This window comes from Montipora foliosa, chromosome 3 (assembly GCF_036669935.1).
Source record: "Montipora foliosa isolate CH-2021 chromosome 3, ASM3666993v2, whole genome shotgun sequence".
NCBI lineage: Eukaryota > Metazoa > Cnidaria > Anthozoa > Scleractinia > Acroporidae > Montipora > Montipora foliosa.
The window spans coordinates 63,409,714-63,429,713 of NC_090871.1; the positions used below are offsets into that span (position 1 = coordinate 63,409,714).

The following is a 20,000-nucleotide window of genomic DNA, read 5'->3' on the forward strand; positions in this document are numbered from 1 at the left end:
ATAACGATGGAAGCATGTGCAGTAAATTCTCTACTTTTCGGCCGAATTTGACAAGTGTCCTAAAGTCTTTTGACCCGGTTTGCAGGTTATTGAGAAGCTTGAAAATCGATTGAAATTAAATTTACGCACGGCAACTGACATGTTGATTTTTTAAGAGAGGGGATAGCCGGAGCATCTGGAGAAGGCCTCTGGAAGCAGAGTCAACTACCCCCTGAACCAACCCACATGTGATGCCGAATCCAGGAATCGAATCCGGGAGAATTTGGCGGAAGGAGGGAGAGAAATCTCAAGACTGTGCCTGCCCTACTGCCCTCTACAGCTCACTGCCAAACCCAATGTGAGCTGCTCGCACACCTTTTCCCGCGCTTAGAAGCCGCCAGCGTGTCTCTGCCTTGCATTGTTATTGGGTCATTTGATTGGTCAAGGATATTTCGTTGGTTTTGGTTCCCGAGGGTCCACCCGTTTCTCGAAAGTCCCGCAAATTTTCGGGCTTTTTCCGGGTGTCAAAATTCCCTCTGCATCTTAAGAACGAAGAGATTTTAGGTCATCAAACTTCCGAATCATTTCGTTTTCTGTTATCTTGAAAACATGCGAAAGACCAGCTTATCAAGACAAGCGGATGCCGGGCAATTTCGTAAATGGCTTTTTGAGCCCGAAACACCATCGGGAGGTCCGAATTCAAATTGAAAGCCCCACTGTCGGGATGATTATAACGGGAAAGAGAACTAACCTTGTCTCTATCCATAAATGGAGCAACGGGTAATCCCTCCAGCTTTTCTACGTCACTCTAAAAACAATAAAATGTTACATTTTAACCGGAAAAACAACCTGACACCAGCTGATAACTGGCGACATGTTTCCCTGCGCTTGACAAAGGTGACTTGTTTTTTTCCTTCACTCGCAAATTTTGCTGATCTTGACAATAAATCTCGGTTTTCAATCACCTGATCAGGAGCCACGCTTTTCATTGGAAACAAATGGTATTTTTTGTCTAAGGACAGAAACATGACGACATGACTACATAGGTTTGACCAACTTCTCGCCAGTTGCATAATTTAATACCAAGAAAAAATGAGGGGACAGAGAGGGAGGCTCAAGGCGTTGGCCGGGATATGTTATGTCCACGAAAGTTATTTTTAGACGAGCGGAAGTCTTTGTTCTAGGGGAAGTCTGTCTCCCGAGACGTCCGCATGCAGTCTTGCTTCGCTCTCAGGTTCTTAGTGAAAAGAGAAAATGATGGCGCACGTGGAAGGCTGATGAATACATATTTGCATGCGGACGTCTCGGAAGACTTCCGCTCGTCTAAAAATAACTTTCGTGGACATGACATATCCCAAGGGCTGGACCGGGAGCCTCCTTCTCTGTCCCCTAATTTTCTCTTGTTAATACCCAGAAAAGCCACCCACCTCCCACCAAAAAATAGGGAGCTTAAGCACGCGCGGTTTTTAGATGCGGACGGCAACCGGAAGAAAACATTTCGCGTGCAAGGAGAGTGGTGCCCCCCAGATTTTTATAATTTTCATCTCTGATTAAGAAACGATACTAGCAATGTAAAATGTGGTTGCGTAAAAACAGCTCACTTCCGGTTGCCGTCCGCGTCTCAAAAACGCGCGTGCTTAAAGCTTCCTAATATCGAAGAGGCAGGCACAGACTCGCCTTCGCGAGTAGCACAATTTAATGCCACGTGAGAATTTTACATTTAGCACGCTCAGTCCGTGCATTAGGATTTCCCGTGAGGCATGCTGCACGCCTTTGAGAGTTCAAACTTTTGCGCATTTCTAAAAGGAAGGCTTTTGTTACAAATAGCAACAACATGTTTCTAGTAGTTGTAAAATAGTAACCTGAATGAAAAACTCTTGCAAGAGGCAATCCAGCCAGGGCTCTGCGACTTCCATTGGTCTCGCTTCATTTGAAACATCAGAAACCTTTATCATGATCTGCATCAGCTGAAAAGTGAAGACACAACAGTCTACAACAGCACAAAACGTTTTAATTGCAGTAGTATTTAGTAAAATCTCTGTGTAGAGAATTACAATTTGACTCTGAAGATGACCTCTTCCCAGGATGTCGAAACGTCAGTCAATAGGGAGCTTAAGCATGCGCATTTTTGAGGCGGACGCGGACGGCAACCGGAAGTCAGCCGTTTCCCCTTTTAACTTGTCGCTACACAACCACGTTTATATTGTTAAATATATTTTCTCCATTAGAGATGATTGACATAAAAATCTGGGAGACACCACTGTCCTGGCACGCGAAATGTTCTCTTCCGGTTGCCGTCCGCGTCTTAAAAACGCGCATGCTTAAGCTCCCTAATGTCACCACAAAAAACCCTTTACAGGTCTACACTCACCCGGACGATCGTACTTTACTTAAATATGATAATTATGACTCATGGGTTCAAACCATTTAAGAAAACTTAACCACAGTTCGTTTTGGAAGGCCTTAGGCACTACTGACTCCCCGATTTTGGGAAATAATCGCAGTACGGCTTCAACATTTGCTTGAACATCCGTTCGATTTTGTTGAATGATGTTGACTGCTGGGGTTGCCAAACGGTCTCAACACATGTAATCAACATCTGAGTCAACAAAGCTTCACGAGAGGCCTGGTATTCAGTCCCAGGCTGCAGCCGCAGTAGTTACAAGGGCAAAACTCTAATGCATGGCCCGGGATTTCAGACAACTAATAGACCTTTCTACCGATCCCGGGGGGGGGGGGGGGGAACCCTTAGCCTATACCAGAGCTAGTTCAGCTGAATTTTGCTACCCTATACTAGAGTAAACTCCCACCGATTTCCGTCTAAATACCGATACTTGAGAGTTAATAATATCCAGAAGTTTCTCATGATAGCCATTTATCGACACTGTTGAGGCTGAGTTGCGCAAATTTAAACTTTGCCGACTCGACTTTATAATATTTTTGAAAGGGAATTTCTGGTTTCCTTAGTCTTGATAAAATCTTCAAGCGACTGGTCAGTTTCGTGAAAAATGATACCCTATTCTAGACCCAAACGCTCTGATTTATATACCCTATGCTAGAGTAAACTGCTTGAAAACCATACCCTTCACAGCGGCACATACCTATATAGCCCATATATGGCAGTACCCCCCCACCCCCACCCCCCCCCCCCCCCGGGCTACCGATACGGCGGCCATTTTGATTTCTATTGTTTCGAATATCTATTATGGGATGCCCAGGGGGCAAATACACATTAATTTGCCCCCTGAGCATCCCATAATGTCTTTCGAAACGATAGAAATCAAAATGGCCAACGTATCGGTCAAAAGGTCTATTCTGTAATTTCACCTCTGACTTTTTCAGTAACCCTCTTCATCAGAGTCTTCATGAACAAATTAGGGAGTTTATCGGTCGAGACACACTAAGCGACAAGTCGCAGCGGCAGGTCTCTGCGACAAGTCGCTCCGTGTGTACCACTTGCAAAACGAGTCGCTGCGACACCACGGCTGTTCGGTTATATCGAAGGCGTCGATCGAGGATCGAGAACACGCGTTTATGGGACCGCGGTCGAGAAGTGTAGCACGTCTTGTAAGCTACGTGTTTTACCAATACAGAAGAAACGAACCTACACATTCATTAAAGCTACCCTTAGGCCTAATTAGAACTAAACAAGAGTTTTAATTTTAGGCGTAAGGTTAGCTTTAATGAATGTTTTCGTTTGTTTCTGGATTGGTAAAACATGTAGCTTACAAGACGTGCTACACTTCTCGACCGCTGTCCCACAAACGCGTGTGCTCGATCGTCGATCAACGCCTGTTCCGTGTACGCGCAGTGATCTCGTATGAGGGGGAATGTGAACTAGTTTTCAATTCAATATGGCGGACCATATGACGCTCGCTCATTGGTTCATTTATATTTCGTCGCAAACGCCTTGTTGCCGGAAGTGTACACACGGTGCGACAACGTTGACGCTGCTTTCGCTAATTTTAATCGCTGCGATCAGTCGCACGAATTGAAAACTGGTTTTAATTCGTGCAACTGATCGCAGCGACAAAATTCTGCCCAAGCGACGATGATTTTCACAAAATTAACCGTGTCACACGCGGCGAATTGGCCATTTCCGAGTTCATGTCTGCCTCCTCTTCAAAGCGAGTCCAAGTGCGAAGTTTTTGTGATGGTAATAAGTTTTCATTCATGTGTAAAGTAGAACTAATTACCATTACAGAAACTTCGCACTTGGACTCGCTTTGAGGAGGAGGCAGACATTAACGCGGAAATGGCCTATTGTTGAAAGGGTCCGTTTCTCGTGAGTCCCGAAACGTTTCGGGACCTTTTAACATGTTTTGAAGGTAACAAAAAGAAAAATGACTTTGAAGTTTGACGACATAAATCCTCTCCGTTCTTGAGATACAAAGGTAATTGTGACACCCGAAAATGGCCCGTAAAGTTTCGGGACTTTCGAGAAACGGGCCCCAGCCCTCAGCCCGGTATTACACGAGGTGAGCCAGCCCGGCTTGGGTTTAAGTTAGAAATGTCGTGTGAAAAAAGAAAACAACAACAAGAATTAGTAGAGAGACGTTTGTCTCGCTAAATGGTTATTAAAATTCGCCATTTCTACAATTTAAAGAAGCCTTGAGGATTGCCATCTTATACATCTTTTATTTAAACAAAAAACGTCTATTCCATGGGTGATTTTGCTCTGAAGTGGAGTAATGTGGCTAGAAATCCCTGGTCCGGCTAACCGGGCTGTCACGGTGAACGCCATCACATGGAAAAATCTCAGCCCGGTTAGCCGGGATCCCGGCATCGTAATGCCGGGGTCTCGGCGAACCGGGCTGAGATTTTCCATGTAACTGCAAACTTGATTTGCCAGCCCGGTTCATGTGATCGGCCTTAAGGTCCCTATACACCCACCTTATTCCAAAATGGCCGCAATTTTAGTATTCTTTTGTTTCCATGCAAATTGCCCTTATAGCCTCGCTTTCAAAAGTAAAATTCAAAAGAATATTTAACCTTGAACGAGGCTATAAGGGCCAATAGACCTTATTCACGACAGCCGCCATGTTGGATTTGCTATTATCATGCAAATTATAGCTACACTTTAAGGGGGCAAACAACACAAGTTCGAGAGGTTATAACGAACAGCTTAGCCACTTAGATGATTTGTTTCATATTCACTGAATGTTTATCACCTAAGTAGTAAAATAGAATGCTTACACAAGTTACTTCTATTTTTTTTACTGAAAAATTAGCAGATAACGAAGTAGAAAGTAAAAATGTCGGAGGCAATTAAAAGATATAAACTTATTATAAAAGGTACATAATTCCAAATTTTAAAATGTACTTTTAGCAATGTTAATTCAATATTTCGACGAGCCGATTTTCCGCAATTTGCCTTTATTCCAATGTCTGCCCCCCAGCATAACACATGGCTAATTTGATGACAATTTGAAAACCAACATGGCGGCTATCGTGAATAAGGGCTATTTGGATGGAAACAAATGAATACTAAAATGACGGCCATTTTGGAATAAGGTGTATTCTTTCATTACACCTGACGTCACGGTAGCCATCTTGGTGGAAAGAGCAATAGCGAAAAAGTCTTTTGGGAATTTCACTCTATTATTATGCAAAACTTGAGCCATAAACATTTTCGTGTTTAGGCACGAACATGGCCGTCTCATCACGTGAGTGCAATCAAGCAATTAGCATTTGAGGAGAAAAAAACCAGGCCTTTCCCATTACACCATCAACGACACGTTGTTATTTTTACATAAGACGGTATCAGCTTCCTTACGTGGAAGTTCCACTCACCATGGACTTGTGAGCCTCGTTCTCAAAGCTAAATCCGTCAGCCAAAATGTCTTTGAATTTGTTGAGGATCTCGTTGTGCCTTGCCATGTCAGTCGACAAAATACACCTGAAGAACACAGAGAACGAGCTTATGAGCATTAAAATTTTTACCACAATTGCTTGTAATTTCGCAGTCTGATTGGCTAATTTGCCGTTGTCGATAGGAGTCTAGGCAAGGCTGCTTGCATCAATTTGTCACGCAATGTAATAGCCAATCAGGAACGCTCATTTTGGGAAATAAACCAAATCATACTATTATCAATATACGCGGCCAAATAGAAAATCGGCCTCTTCAAAACACACGCTCAGCGGGCCGCAAAAGACTGACAGCGGGCTGCTAATGCATTATCAGCCCTACAGCTGATTGGTTCTTGCTTCAACTTTGTGATATGCCTATGATTTATAGACGATTTTACGCATTTTTTCGGTAATTTTAAATAAGTTCACTGGACTGAATTGATTCTTTAATAGCTTGTTCAATCAACACTTACATGATGATTTCAAGTGACTTTGAATTCGTTATTCCCTTAGATTGTATTATTAAAACTCGCATTCTTGATATCATTTGGCCTTGTTTATTGATAATAATGATAATGACATGACTTTTTCGGGAATATTGTTTATTTGCGCCTTTGTAGTGTCATTTGCGGCCCGAGCGCGAAGGCGCAAAAAACAATATTCCCGAAAAAAGTCATGTTATCCCCTTTTTTACAAAACGTTAAATACAACGCTTGCTCTTCTTTGTGTCATGATTTTGGTCACGCTCTGAAATAACACTTTCTTTGGCATTGAATATTGTGGTAAAAAACAAATCGAAAGTGGTTCAACCTTGTCTGTACTCTTATCGACAACGATATTCGTACAGACATCGCTGAACCTCTTTCAATTTGTTAAATCTTGATAAAGTAAGCTCATCCAGACAAGAAAAACGCAGGCAACTCTTGATGAGAAAGACTTGACGTTTCGAACGAGAACACAAAAAAATTGACCCCTAAGTTTGACTTCATAGCGCCAGAAGGTGACTCTGTTCTAGATTGTCGTCGAAACCTCGGTCCATAGAGAGAGGAAAATCGGGAAGAGTGGGGTAGGTACGGCTACAAGTGGACTACCGAAAACGTCACTGAAACGTCGCGCTGAAAAGTGGCTGTTTGCTCAAATTCAATGAAACCAATTTGAATTGGGCTGACTTCCTGTGTGTTACCACCAAAAAGAGAAAACTAAGCTGAAATAATAATGGGCTTTTCATGTCATTCATAATGGTAATAGGACTTCGTTTCGTCCAATTTGGTCTGTAATCATACAAGTGATTAACAAAATCGGACGACCGCGTAGCGGGAGTCCGATTTGTTTAATCCCGAGCATGATTACAGACCGAACTGGACGAAACGAAGTCCTATTACCAATTAATGGTAACGATTACAATTTCCGAGAAACAAATGCATTCCTTTTTCACTGTCTAGCATTACAAAGTCGTCCATTTTGGAAAACCCCCAGTTTGGTTGGGTAGGTGATTGTTGCTATGGTTATTGTGATAAATTCTGTGATTGGTGGATTAAGCTGAGTGCACTTAATATGATTGGCTGTTGTAACTGTCCGATTACAACCCTACACAATAATTAGTAAAAAATAGGGCAGTTAATGCACCAATCAAATTTTCGAAAATTGTAATAGTTCTGATTAACCGTGAACCCTAACCCTAACTCGATTATCACAATCGAGGCCTGATGTTAACACGGCTTACTGTAAGTTACCACCCTCGCGCGCGAAGCGATTCACGACGCGCCCAATCGCACCGCGCGCGACAGGAATCATGTCGCGCGCGATGGTAAAAAAAAATCTGTAATTGCTAAAATAAGACAAGTTTCTTTGCCATGATTTCTTGAAAAACGCAAATTTCACGTTAGCTTTAAACATTATGTTAAATAAAGAGATTCCAGAGTGTTAAAGGGGCTATGTCACGTTATTTTAGAGTCTTTGGGGGAAATCTAATCTTTAGTTAATCACGAGTTTAAAACTCGAAAATAGTAATGTGGAATTCCTCTACTGATAAAATTGTCGTTTCATCACAAACAAGATGATTCTCAGCAACAAAGACTTTTGCCACAGGCGTGATTTGCCAAACTTGAAAAACATTGAGCCGACTTTTTTTCAAGATTACCCAAATGCAATCCGTTTCAATCTTGTCCATTTGTGTCTATCCATGCTTCTCTTTCCTTTTGCTGTATTGCTTTTATGTTTTTCAACAGTTTTAGGCGGCTATTGTCATAAAATTACATTAGTTTCCGTGACATAGCCCCTTCAAGTCAGGCCTCTCCTGCTTTCCAGCACTCACTTGATCATTCCTTCGCGAAATGTCCTAAAGACATCTCGGCTAACATTTTTGAGAATGTCACACTGGGGCTGTGGACAGAAAAGAGAAGTACAGGTTACAGAACACAATGCACAACACGCAAATTTGTTTAGAACTGATTTAGTTCTTGCCCCTCTCAATTTCCAGTTATTGAAGAAAGCGTGGTACTTTTTCGCATTAAACTGTTCGTGTGGTTAGGATTTGAAGCCACGACCTCTTACTTAAAAGATTGGCTTGATGCTGTAAACGTTCAAGTTTACGGTGTGTGGGACAATTCTTCCGCGCCTTATCACCTACCTGGGAAATGATATCAAACGCCACAGCACAGTGATGGTTTTCCAGGGGGGAGATGTCGTTATATCTTATGGCAAGTTCTGTTCTCGCATTTACCTAAAAGAAACGATAAAGACGAAAACTTGGCTCTTCAACTAGTAGGTGATTATTCGAGAACTGTAAGGCTCGGTTTTTTCACTGCCTCAAACGCAAAAGCACAAAAAGGCGTGTTTTGGCAAAACGTATCCATGATTAAAACAGTTTTCGCTTGCGGTCATGTATGCTTACGCAAGAAAATATCAATTCAGTAGCTATTAATGTCTTTGCACCAGGGCTATGTATAAATGTTTAAAACAAACACAGTTAAATTATCTTCTTTTTCATTTTTTCGCATTTGCAAGCCGAGCCTCGACAAACGACAAAGGCCAAAACACGACGACGGGTACTACTTAACAATTATTCCTCGAGCCCGAATGGGCTCTGAGTCAATAGCCCATGAGGCCGAAGGCCGAATGGGCTATTGACTCAGAGGCCATGAGGGCGAGAGGAATATTTGTTTTAGTAAAATCCAACTAATTGGTCAAAAAAATATCGAGACAAAACATCTTTCGCTGGTTAAACCTAAACTTTTATTGTTGTTTTGGTTTTCAAAGCCGGCGCTTTTCGCTACTAGTGGGCTATAACAAATAGCCTACTAGTAGCTCAACCAATCAGAACGCAGCATTGATAATAGACCACTAGTTGGATTTTACTAAATACTGATATATTGTACCCTGGTTTTCGCGAAGAGAAACTACAACGAGTCCTCCAAACCCAGAAACGTTCAAACCACTTATCAGCATCAAGTTTACGGAAAACGCTAACAGCAAAGGGACCACGTGACCATGATTTTCCCGCCATTTTTCGCGTTTGCCGGTTGTCGCTTGCCGTTTCTACGGGAAAGTTGGCATTTTCGCGTTTGCTGGATACGTGGAATTTTCTCCTCGTTTTTCTTCTACATAACAAGTTGCTTGTGGAAAAAAAGAACCCAAAAACCATGGTTCGGTAAGTCAAACAATGAATATTTAGATTTCATGGTTGTAGCCTGATTGTCATGACTGACTCATTGCCGCAGTTTTCTTCATGAACTCACGTTGACTCACAAAACAGCTTCATCGAAACTCGCAAAATTTGACAGAAAAGGATTTTCATTGTATATTTCATCATTTTTTTTATTTTCGTTTTCTATATAGCGTCTTTTTCTACAAACAATGTCAAAAAAATACACCGAGTTTTTGTTTTTTGTCAACCAAATAGTCGGGATTTTAATTCCAAGTTGCCGTGGATCACGCGAAGCTAAAGTGACAAGCTTCACTCCATTTTACGTGAAACGTGAAACGTGAAACGGAAAGCCGACGTTTGCCGTTTCACCTAAACGTGATGCTAGCTCTCTCTGTTATCCTGAAAAAAGCTTTACTCAATAGGAATAAAACGCAAACAGCGGTTACAAACATTTGCTTGAAATGCATAACTTTTATAAACTTAACGTTTCGTATGTTAAAACATCCAACATCACAAGTGATTATTATTCAGTTACAGATAAATTGAAATTCAAAATGTCGAGTGCCACTTTGTTATACCGGGAGGGATCTTTTTCATATCTTCGTACCGTTTTCAACGTGTCATGGCCATACCGCTGATGGATGATCTCACAAAAGTTCTTTGACTTGGGCCATTTTAGTTTCAATAGGAATAAAACGCAAACAGCGGTTACAAACATTTGCTTTACTCACTTGATAAGCATTATTGTAACCAGGATGATCCAGATCATGACACAGTGCTGATGTCAACATCACCAGAACGTCGCAATCTTGTACATTACTTGGCATTTGAGTCAGCCAAATCAATCCGTACATCTGAACAAATACAAAACACAATGGAGATCTAGAGCTAACTGGATTTGTGTTCTGAGAGTAGAAATCTCTGCAGAATGACTTCAACAGCTCTAGGCTCTTGTGCAGAGGCTGCGGCTCGGAGAAGAGGAGGATGGATCTAACATGCCAAAACCAGGTCTGCATTTAGAGCTCTTCTTGAAAAGCTAGACTTTGTCAAGGATTATAATGACTGAAAGCGACTAAGCTTTCTTATCACTATCCCTTGTGTTCCAGTGGTCTTAAAGTCATCACGTTGCATGCTTACACACATACTTACAACTTATTTTCTTGACTATTCCCCCATAGGGGTTATGCAGGGCCAATGAAGTAAATAGAACAGAAGAACAACGGTTAAGAATCCCAAAGGAACAGAGGCAAACCTTCAGTTGGCAGTTCACATGACAAGTGCAGCTGAAAAGTTGAACCTGGGATTACCAGGATCAAATCCAACCGGTGGTCAAAACGAGTCTAGAATCCGCAATCTCAATATATCAAGGCAAATGCCCTACCCACTGGGCCACACTCCTCCTTATGCCTGTCCTATGCCTCACCCCTTAAAGTTAAGTCTTGATAAGCCCCACGGTCAAAGCGCTTAAATTACTTTGTGCTTTATTTCCAAGTCTTGTAGCGCAGCATTTTTCTGGCTCCACAATATTAAGCGAATAAATAAATTTTTAGCGAGAGATAAATTAGAAATGGTTCTGTATGATTTCGTCACAAGCAGAATTGACTATTGCATTGGACTTCTTTATGGACTCCCAGATTGTGAAATAACTAAACTGTAGAGAGTACAGAACGCAGCAGCTAGGTTACTAACTTCAAGCCGCAAATATGACCATATGACGTACGTTTTGCAAAAATTTCACGGGTTGCCAGTTAGGTATAGAATACACTTTTACAATTTCGCTTTTAATTTTTAAAGCACTAAATGGTATGGAACCAGCTTATATTAGCGATTTACTTAATGTAAGAAAGCACGCAAGCCATTCACTGTGCTCTAATTTGGGCACTATTCTATTACATCCAGCAGGGACAATAGAAAAAAATCTTTTGGTGAAAGATCTTTTAGTGCAGCTGCGCTTCCACTGTGGAACGTGCTTCCTGCTAGCCTGCGCAATATTGAATTCTACTTTAACTTTTAAATCTTGTCTTAAAACATATCCTTTTAAGTTAGCTTTTAGCCCTTAGCACTTAAACTACTTTATTATTGTTAAATTTGGTTTATGTACATATTAAGTATATTTTAGTACTGTAATGGGCTTTTGATCATTGTATGTTAAAAAGCGCAACATAAAATTATTAATAAATTATTTTTACTTGAATAGATAAATTCGTTTTGGCACGGTGTTGGTGTTATTTTTCAGTGGAGGGTTTCACAACTGTTTTTGGTTACGTGAGGAGCAGAGTTAGTGAGACACTTAGCGACATTTCAGACAGCATGTCTAGACTAAAGTGATATTCAAGTGGAGAAGTCAAGGTACAACGTATAGAGGACAACACTTCATGCTGCGTGAGTGGGTTCTTGACACAAGTGATGTTCAAGTTGAGAGGTCGAACTTAAGAGGACAACACTTCGTGCCTTTTATCAAAAAATAAGAGTGCACACATCTCTCATTACTTGAATTTCAGGGTTAATCTTACCAAGTCTTACCATTTGTGTCACACAGAAGGCATGTCTAAAATTGTGAAAAGGCGTAGCATTATAATTCCTAAAAACTTCAAACAGGAAGTTCTGAAGAATGGGTATCTAAAACAGGAATTGAGAAAAAAAATCAATAAAGAACCAAAAACAACAATAAAAAAACAAATGAAAATACACATGCACATGTATGCATTATTGGCCAATTTTAAGGACGGTGCCTACTATCGTTATTGCGCATAGGTTTTGCCCATCTCGAAATACTCGTATTTCCTATGGGTGGTGCTTATTAATACAGCGATATTTTTGCGCGGTTCAAAACTATGCGGAGAAAGCAGAAGTTAACAAGTACTCTTGGTATCCAAAAAGAAAATTGGGGCTAACCACGCATTTTTTAGAGATAATAAAGCCTCGATTTGGAAGACAACGCCATACAGTGCTTTGTATTTTAAAGCTTTTTACAAATATTGTTGATCAATTATCTTCGAAAAATGCATGATTCCTCCCAATTTTCTTTTTGGATTTCAATAACATTTGTTATGATCTCCTTTTCCCGCATATTCAGTAAACCTCGCAAAAATACCTTTGAATTAGTAGGCACCGTCCTAAAAAACAGTGAGGTGAAGTTATTAGTCTCTCCCCTTGGGGCTTTTCAGAACTAATTTACAATGATTTTTGTGGGTGACTTTTTTGGCTAGGCTGCTTGTTAAGCAGACTACCATTTATTTAGGAAGTGAAAGATGCCCTCGACCAAATTAGGTAAGACCACAACACCGGGGATAATGTCCGCTACTGTTTTCGAGAAGTGAGTTCGAGAAGTGAGTGAGTTCTTTAACGTCCCAAACTACTACCAGGGCTATGAGACCAGACCTCCGGTTTGCAGTCCTTATCCAAGAAGACTTGAAAGTCTAACTATCTTCAGATGTCATAACAAAGGCAGCACTTTCTCCTCAGTTTTTTTAAGACCCTGAATGTTGGTCCGGCTGGAGTCGAACTCTTAACCTCCCGCACGACAGCCCGATGCTCAACCAACTGGGCCCGCTGGTGTGCGGTATTCATTTGAGTTTCTCATCAAAGTATGTCAAAAAACAAAAACTGCTTTGCTCCTTCAGTGCTAAGAGTGAGACTACAGCGTACATGTATTTTACTCGTCAATGAAGGCTGCTCAGGGATGAACGGGTTAACATCTAGGTCCACTGAAAAACTAAAGCCGATGATACACGGTTCAAGATCTTGCTCCACAAATGTTGAACAATGTTGCACATTAACGTGTTGAATGGCATATTTCAGATATTTCAACATTCAACATGACACGACACACTGTTCAACATCTGTTGAACAAGAGCTGCAATATTTGTTGATCAACAAATGTTGAACCGTGTATCATCGGCTTAAGTCCCCTTCCATCCTTGCAGTTCTGAGATTACTCTGTCTAACGCCATACGATTTTACTTGTTACTGGCGCTGAATTTAAACAAAAGGAAAAAAACTTGTTCAAATGAGATACCTCAATGTTGAATTTTTCTATTAAGTTAAGATCTATATACATCTGTTGCAGCAAATAGAGCATCTCGTGATCCTCCCATTGCCTGAAAAAGAATATAAAATTTAATCTCATATGAACTACTGTATGTTAAAATGACAATCCTTTCCCTCAAAACAATGACAATTACCAATTTTACTCTGTCTAACCACAGATGACTTTACTTGTCAATTGGTGACGGTTTAGAAGTGAAAGGGTTTGTTTGCTATTTATTAATTTATTTTATTTGAGCACTGTTTAGCCAAGGGTAGACTTTCATATCTATACCCGACTAAAAAGCCATTGTTATTCTGATTAGGCCTTGCTAATTACAGGGTAGGTATTGTTATGTTTGCTTTGTTCTTTGCTCTTTTTTCTTTTGTTCTTTTCCTTCTTTTGTTCTTTCTCCTCTTTGTTCTTGTTTTACGGACATTTAATTATTTCTGATGCGGTATATGAAAGACCAGCCAAGTTCTGGCAGCTGTTCAGCTGATATGGACCTGCTATAACCACCCATACACTCGCATACATGTAGGGCAGCCACAACACAGGGAACAGGGAACTTATGAACAGTCATGGAAGTTACATGTATTTGTGAGACAGGGCCTATGGTTTGTAGTCCTTATTTGAGAACTTCAAGACTTGAAAGTCTAATAATTTTCAGATGAAAATGTAAAGGCAGCACTTTCTCCTCACCTGTTCTAAGATCCCAAGTGTTGATCTATATTGTAAGGAGCAGCCGTGGTCCAGTGGTTAGGACGTTGGGTTTGGGTGTGATTGCTCCAGGTTCCAACCCAGTTTTAATCTCTGGTTTGTTTCCTGTTGTCCCGGATTCAACTCTACTACTGATGCTTTGTAAAAAGCCACCCAACTGGTTGCCTCCTGCCAGTTGGGGTTCTTAATCATGTTTCCATAAAGTCTGAATTATTTCTTTCAGATTATCAAAAGTGGGGTGCCTGTGAACTAGCTTGACAACTAAGCGCACTTCCACTATGAACAAAGCATTCACATACATTTTTTTACATCCGCTTAGGATAGGAACTAGTGACCTCCTGAATGGCAGCCCTATGCTCAACCAATTCAGCCACTTGTGTGTGGTATCTCGGTTCATTCAAAAACTATCTCCTCTTTAACACGTTCCATGGGCAGGCCAACTCCAGACAATTTGACTTGTCAATAGGGGTTGGTTCAGGGATCAAAGACGGAAGTCATATTTCAAATAATAGCAGTAACCAATAATTATTATTCTCGTACACCACTAATACCAACAAGCAATAAAATTCTACAAAAGAATAACTGAAATTCAATCAAGAAGAGTCAGGAGGAAATCAATGAAAATTTGCTGTACATACCAATTATCAAATGAAGGTTTTCTTAAAAGATTTCTTGTTTGCTCTGTAAGTTCAGCATTCCTGAAGAAAGAAACAAGAATGACATTATTATTTAGCAAAGAAATACTGGTACTAAAATAAGGCCAGTTGAACTTGCCAACATCAAGTAGCGCTTGCACCATGGATCCTGCAATAACTATTATTCATTTGTAAGTTGTAGCACCTAAGCTACTGTAATCCACCATGCTCCCTTCCCAGATTCATATTTTTTAGCACAAAAAATTGGGATTCAAGCACTTACGAGAATTTTTGGAACTTTTCAAGTACAGAATTGAGCTCTCCAGAAGTCATTCTGCGTAAGCTGTGCTTCTCAGATGTGGGTCTCTTAGAGGTGCCACTACAACAGAAGTATATCATGAATTTACAACAAGCATGTGTTGCATAGTATTTCTAAATACAGACAGGATTATGGCAAGGCTCCTGCCTAAGAAAGTCTTCCAGGACCCCTTTGGGCTTCCAACATTAAGTTAGTAGCCCGAGTCATTTTTTCAAGAGCCCAGAATTAATTTTAATAAACTTGGTTTTAAGGTACTAGGTTTCCTTTGCGGCACAACTTTCCACAATTTAACGGGCATGAATTTAATAATAATAGCATTTTATTATAAAACACTGCGCATGATGCGAATTGTGTAATTACATTACATGAGAATAAACCTACACTGTAGTAAAATTACAGGGCCCGGTTGTTCGAAAGTCGATTAACTTAATCCAGGATTAACGTAAACTTTTGTTTCATGTTTTCCACTTTTTGGTGAAAGTTTTGTTTGCTTATTTCTTTTTTCAAGATTGAGTTCTTCTGATGTAAAGTTTTGCCGAATATCAGCATTCAACAGCATTTGGGAGTAGAGAAATAAATTCCTTGGTTCAATTTTAATCTGGGGTTAGCGTTAATCAACTTTTGAACAACCGGGCCCAGATTGTCAACTTGATGGGCACTGGGCATTACGTTTTAAAGTTACTCTGAATTTACATTTTTTACATTTTTAAATTACTCCAAATTTACAGCCTACAATTTCGATATGATGAAAAGTTTACTACAGATAATTAATAATGTTGGAAAATATCCAGCTAGAGACCATGAGCTTTAAAGCACATGTGGGGGAAGAAACTTTTCTTAAAAAGCTCTGTTTTACATTTCATAAGTGATGGCCTATCGTTAAAGCGTTGAGAGCGGTTGTGCGCGCAAACGCACGCCTGAGTCAGTAGCATAAGATGGTGAAGGCGTGACCTGGTGTCCTTGATCCTTTCAAAGGTTTTCGCATACAAGAGATCTCATTGTGCACACAGAGTCGTGCAGCCGCACAGCTTCAAAGCATCTTTGAAGTGGGAGGCCGGAAAAATGATGCGTAATGCACGTTTTTGCACTCTCTCGATTTTTTCTGAGAGCTGGACAGAGAGAGAGGAATGCCACACAGGGCAACAGTATTCCAGTACTGACCTAATTAGTGCAATGTGAACTCGAAGGAGATCATGTTGAAGTTTGCCACTGCGCTTTAGCACCCGTAATATATGCAGTTGTTTGGAAGCCTTGCCTACTATTTCATTGGCATGAGAATCCCATTTTAGGCAGCTGCCTTGTATTGAATTGTTTAATAAACTTTTCACTTAGGAAATTAACAGTTACTGATTGACAAATCACTTTGAACTCTTAATCCTGCAAGTATTAAAGGGTTTAACTTAATAATATGTTCTTTGTACTAATTTTGTCTGTTTATCACTTGGATATGGAAGAACTCTTTTTTGTGGAGCCTTGCTTCTCAATAAAAAAAACAACAATATTATTATTATTATTATTATTATTATTATTATTATTATTATTATTATTATTATGAAAAGCCTAAGAAGAACACATCAAGTGAGGATTTGCGTGACTACCTCTGGCCTACCTGAGCTGTGAATGGATAAAATGTATATTAACCCATTGACCCCTAAGAGTGAGACTTGAACAGATTTTACTCTTTCTAAACCCAGACTCATCAACTGTGGGCATCCTAGGGCGTTTGAGGTGTCAATGAGCTAATCTATATTCACAGCTCACATGTAATTTAATTAAAAGGCTCAAACATGAGCTAATTCTGGTATAGAGGGCCTTAAACCAAGATGAGTCCAGGATGCTGTCACTAGTAAGATCTTGTACCCACAGTTGTGCCAAATGCCAGCTGACTGCAAAGCCTTAATGTGAAAATAATTTATTATGAAAGGCAACAAAATTTAATATTTCACATACATTGTCATCTCTTTGAAAAGTCCAAGCCAACTGAGGTGTTCAACACTCTGTGGAACAAAAATGTTCATTATTTTAACCTTATGGCAGGTCGAATATCAAATATTTAGCACTTGACAAAGTGAAAAAAGACCACATCACAACAGACTGCATAGCTCCTTTTTTTATCATCTGGTATTGCAGCAATACATGTACATCATAGTTTGACTCTTGCCCTTCTGGGGGAAGGGTTATTATAAATTTATTCCCTGTCTAATGCCATAATATATTTTACAACAGAACCTCGATTATCTGGACTTGTCGGGACTGAGCTGAATACTTCGGATAATTGGAAATATGAATATTAATGAGGCAAAAACAAAACTGAATAAGGCAGAGAAAAGTAAAATTTAATCATGCAGGAATAAAGCATTATTACACAATCCCTGTTGGAAAAACTATTAACAGTTGCCCATAAATTATCTGCAACAAGCACAGGCACCCCAAGCTCACTGTGTGGGAAAGCCTACATAAATGTAAGGATTTGTATGGGAATCCCGATAAAAGACCTGAGAAGATAATTTTACGAAAAAAATCTCAATTAAAAAGTCTACATAACCTTATTGCCACTGTGGGTCGCTTCCTTCCTGTGTGGTTTTTTATTCCAGATTCGACACGAATTGAGCCATTATTACATGTAGTTCCTTGGTTGCCACTTTATGGTTTTACTATAACTGCTGACAACCAAGGAACTAATAATGGCTCAAAAAAAAAAAAACTGGGACCAGACAAGCAAGTCCAGATAATTGAACTCTTCGGATAATCAAGGTTCGACTGTACTTATAACCTGGGAACCACATAGGGGTGAAAGGAATTTATGGGCGCATTCGATTGACCGTATTCCGGAATAGGAATACATGGAATAGAAGTTAGAAATCCTTCGACTTTGCAGAGATTCATATTAATATTGTCAAACATCTGCTAAAATGCTATTTCAAACATAGCTTTATTGTCCTTGTTTTAAATCATCACTCCACACATTCTTATTTCAGAATAGGGTCAATCGAATGTGCCCTATAAATTACCTATAAATCTTTTTCAGAGTTTGAAGTACAGTAGTTTGAACATTGCATAATTTATGAAGATTAGTTAGTTAAACCAGTAACAAAAGGAAAGACACTACACAAATTACCACGTACTGAAGGGTTGGTGACGTTAAGATACAGGTAGCAAGAGAGGAGGTACACTGTAGCACTCTTCAGAGCAGCAAGGGCACCAATTAGCAACCGAGCTACATTTGTACAGTTCACCTCCCAGACAACTGTCAACACACCACCGAGAAAAACCTGCAGTGTGTGGAATGTGTTGTTTACTCCAAAATGGGGAGGCTGGGAAAAGAAGAAAGCAAGCAAAAAAGCAACTCCAGCCAAAGCACATGGCAATGCCCCTGGAGTTCCCCCAAATATCCCAAGCAAAACCATTGCATTTGGCTTGTTTTAATTTGCCTTTAATTTATAATTTATTCAGACATATAATATCTCTGATAAAAGGAGAATTCAGAAAACAATCTGTGACTGATAAAAGGAGACTTCAGAAAACAATCTTATTTTACTACACAGACAGTTCAAATAATTAACCCTTTGACGTCCAAACCGGCCTAAACTGGCCAGACTTACTATTTTTCTCTGTCTAACGCCAGACAATTTTACTCATCAATGGGGAACCCCCTGGAAGTCAATGGGTTAATCACTCACTGAAAAACTGTTAATGTCCCCATTAACAACCTGGTAAGTTGGTAGAGCTACAGTAACAAACCTCTAATTTTTCCTTAAAGGAATCAACTTTGAGCTTTATGTCTTCAACAACAGAGGAGGTTTCTCCATTTTCTATGATAAAACTTCTTTCCAAGGCTCGCAGCCTAGAAATTGAATTGTTAATAAAACCACACTAATTATTGCAATAGTGTATGCAACTTGTTGCCTTAAAAGGAAACTATGTGTACCTGTAACATAGCAAGCAACCAATGACCTAAAATGCGATGAAACACAATTTACAGGAGTTAAAAACAACTGTGAGGGAGCGCAAAGGAACAGGAATTTTACTGAGAAGTTTTGTCAAAATTTTTGAATACATGAAAAATTCACTGTTTGTGGATTGAACGGCACATTTGTTGCACTGAGATTGCCTGACTCAGTAATTCTCTTGTTACGTTCAAGTAGATACTTGCTCGTCGCTCCGTCAATAAATGCTAACTCGACTTACATTGTACTTGTTTAATTCACGTCACGAAATAGTCCGCATTACAAACTCTCCCGGATGGCTATCTCACTTACTTAACAAAGGCAATAAAACAACAACACACACAACTCTCTTACATAGGTTGCCCTACGCAATTCTCTAGAACATTCTAAGTGATTAACGCTCTATAAATATCACAAATCTTAAGAATTACAAATAACTACTGATTCCTAAACATTCTACCACTAACTAGTCAGCAATCTAGAACGTTCTTTCAATGTCACACAATCATCATATCAGTACAGACTCCTGTCAAACCACTGTTTACTACATGTAGACTGTTGTAGGTGTACAGTGTATGTGGTGTCAGTGCGCAAGGCTGGGTTACCAGACCCAAAATATTACTTGTCCCCGATGGGCCAGAGCTGCATCCATCTCATTAGGGGTGAGAGCTGACAGTCCTTAAAGCCAGATCTGGACGGCAGGGTTGGCTCAATGGCATGAGGTACAATGTAGATAGTAAAGTTAATGAATAAATGCTTTACCTGGCCTCTATTCCGTCCAGTGTGCATTCTGATTCTGAATCTAGGAAGTAAAAATACCACAAGTCAGCATGAGAGTTACTAGACCTCTATTCCACACTGTACTCTTTCAGTCATT

At 40.0% G+C, this 20,000-nt stretch overlaps 1 protein-coding gene across 1 annotated transcript in view; it reads right to left on the reverse strand.

Moving 5' to 3' along the window:
• The window catches only part of LOC137997928 (high affinity cGMP-specific 3',5'-cyclic phosphodiesterase 9A-like), a 40,998-nt gene that overhangs the window by 7,767 nt on the left and 13,231 nt on the right, over window positions 1-20,000 (reverse strand). The window contains exons 3-15 of the mRNA XM_068844255.1: window positions 19,886-19,925; window positions 18,918-19,020; window positions 17,127-17,173; window positions 15,141-15,236; window positions 14,861-14,920; window positions 13,494-13,575; window positions 11,999-12,094; window positions 10,207-10,329; window positions 8,459-8,551; window positions 8,144-8,211; window positions 5,773-5,878; window positions 1,842-1,946; window positions 731-787 (exon numbers count right to left, since the gene is read on the reverse strand). Coding sequence (XP_068700356.1) covers window positions 731-787; window positions 1,842-1,946; window positions 5,773-5,878; window positions 8,144-8,211; window positions 8,459-8,551; window positions 10,207-10,329; window positions 11,999-12,094; window positions 13,494-13,575; window positions 14,861-14,920; window positions 15,141-15,236; window positions 17,127-17,173; window positions 18,918-19,020; window positions 19,886-19,925 — 1,076 coding nt within the window. The remainder of the gene's footprint in view (window positions 1-730; window positions 788-1,841; window positions 1,947-5,772; window positions 5,879-8,143; window positions 8,212-8,458; window positions 8,552-10,206; window positions 10,330-11,998; window positions 12,095-13,493; window positions 13,576-14,860; window positions 14,921-15,140; window positions 15,237-17,126; window positions 17,174-18,917; window positions 19,021-19,885; window positions 19,926-20,000) is intronic.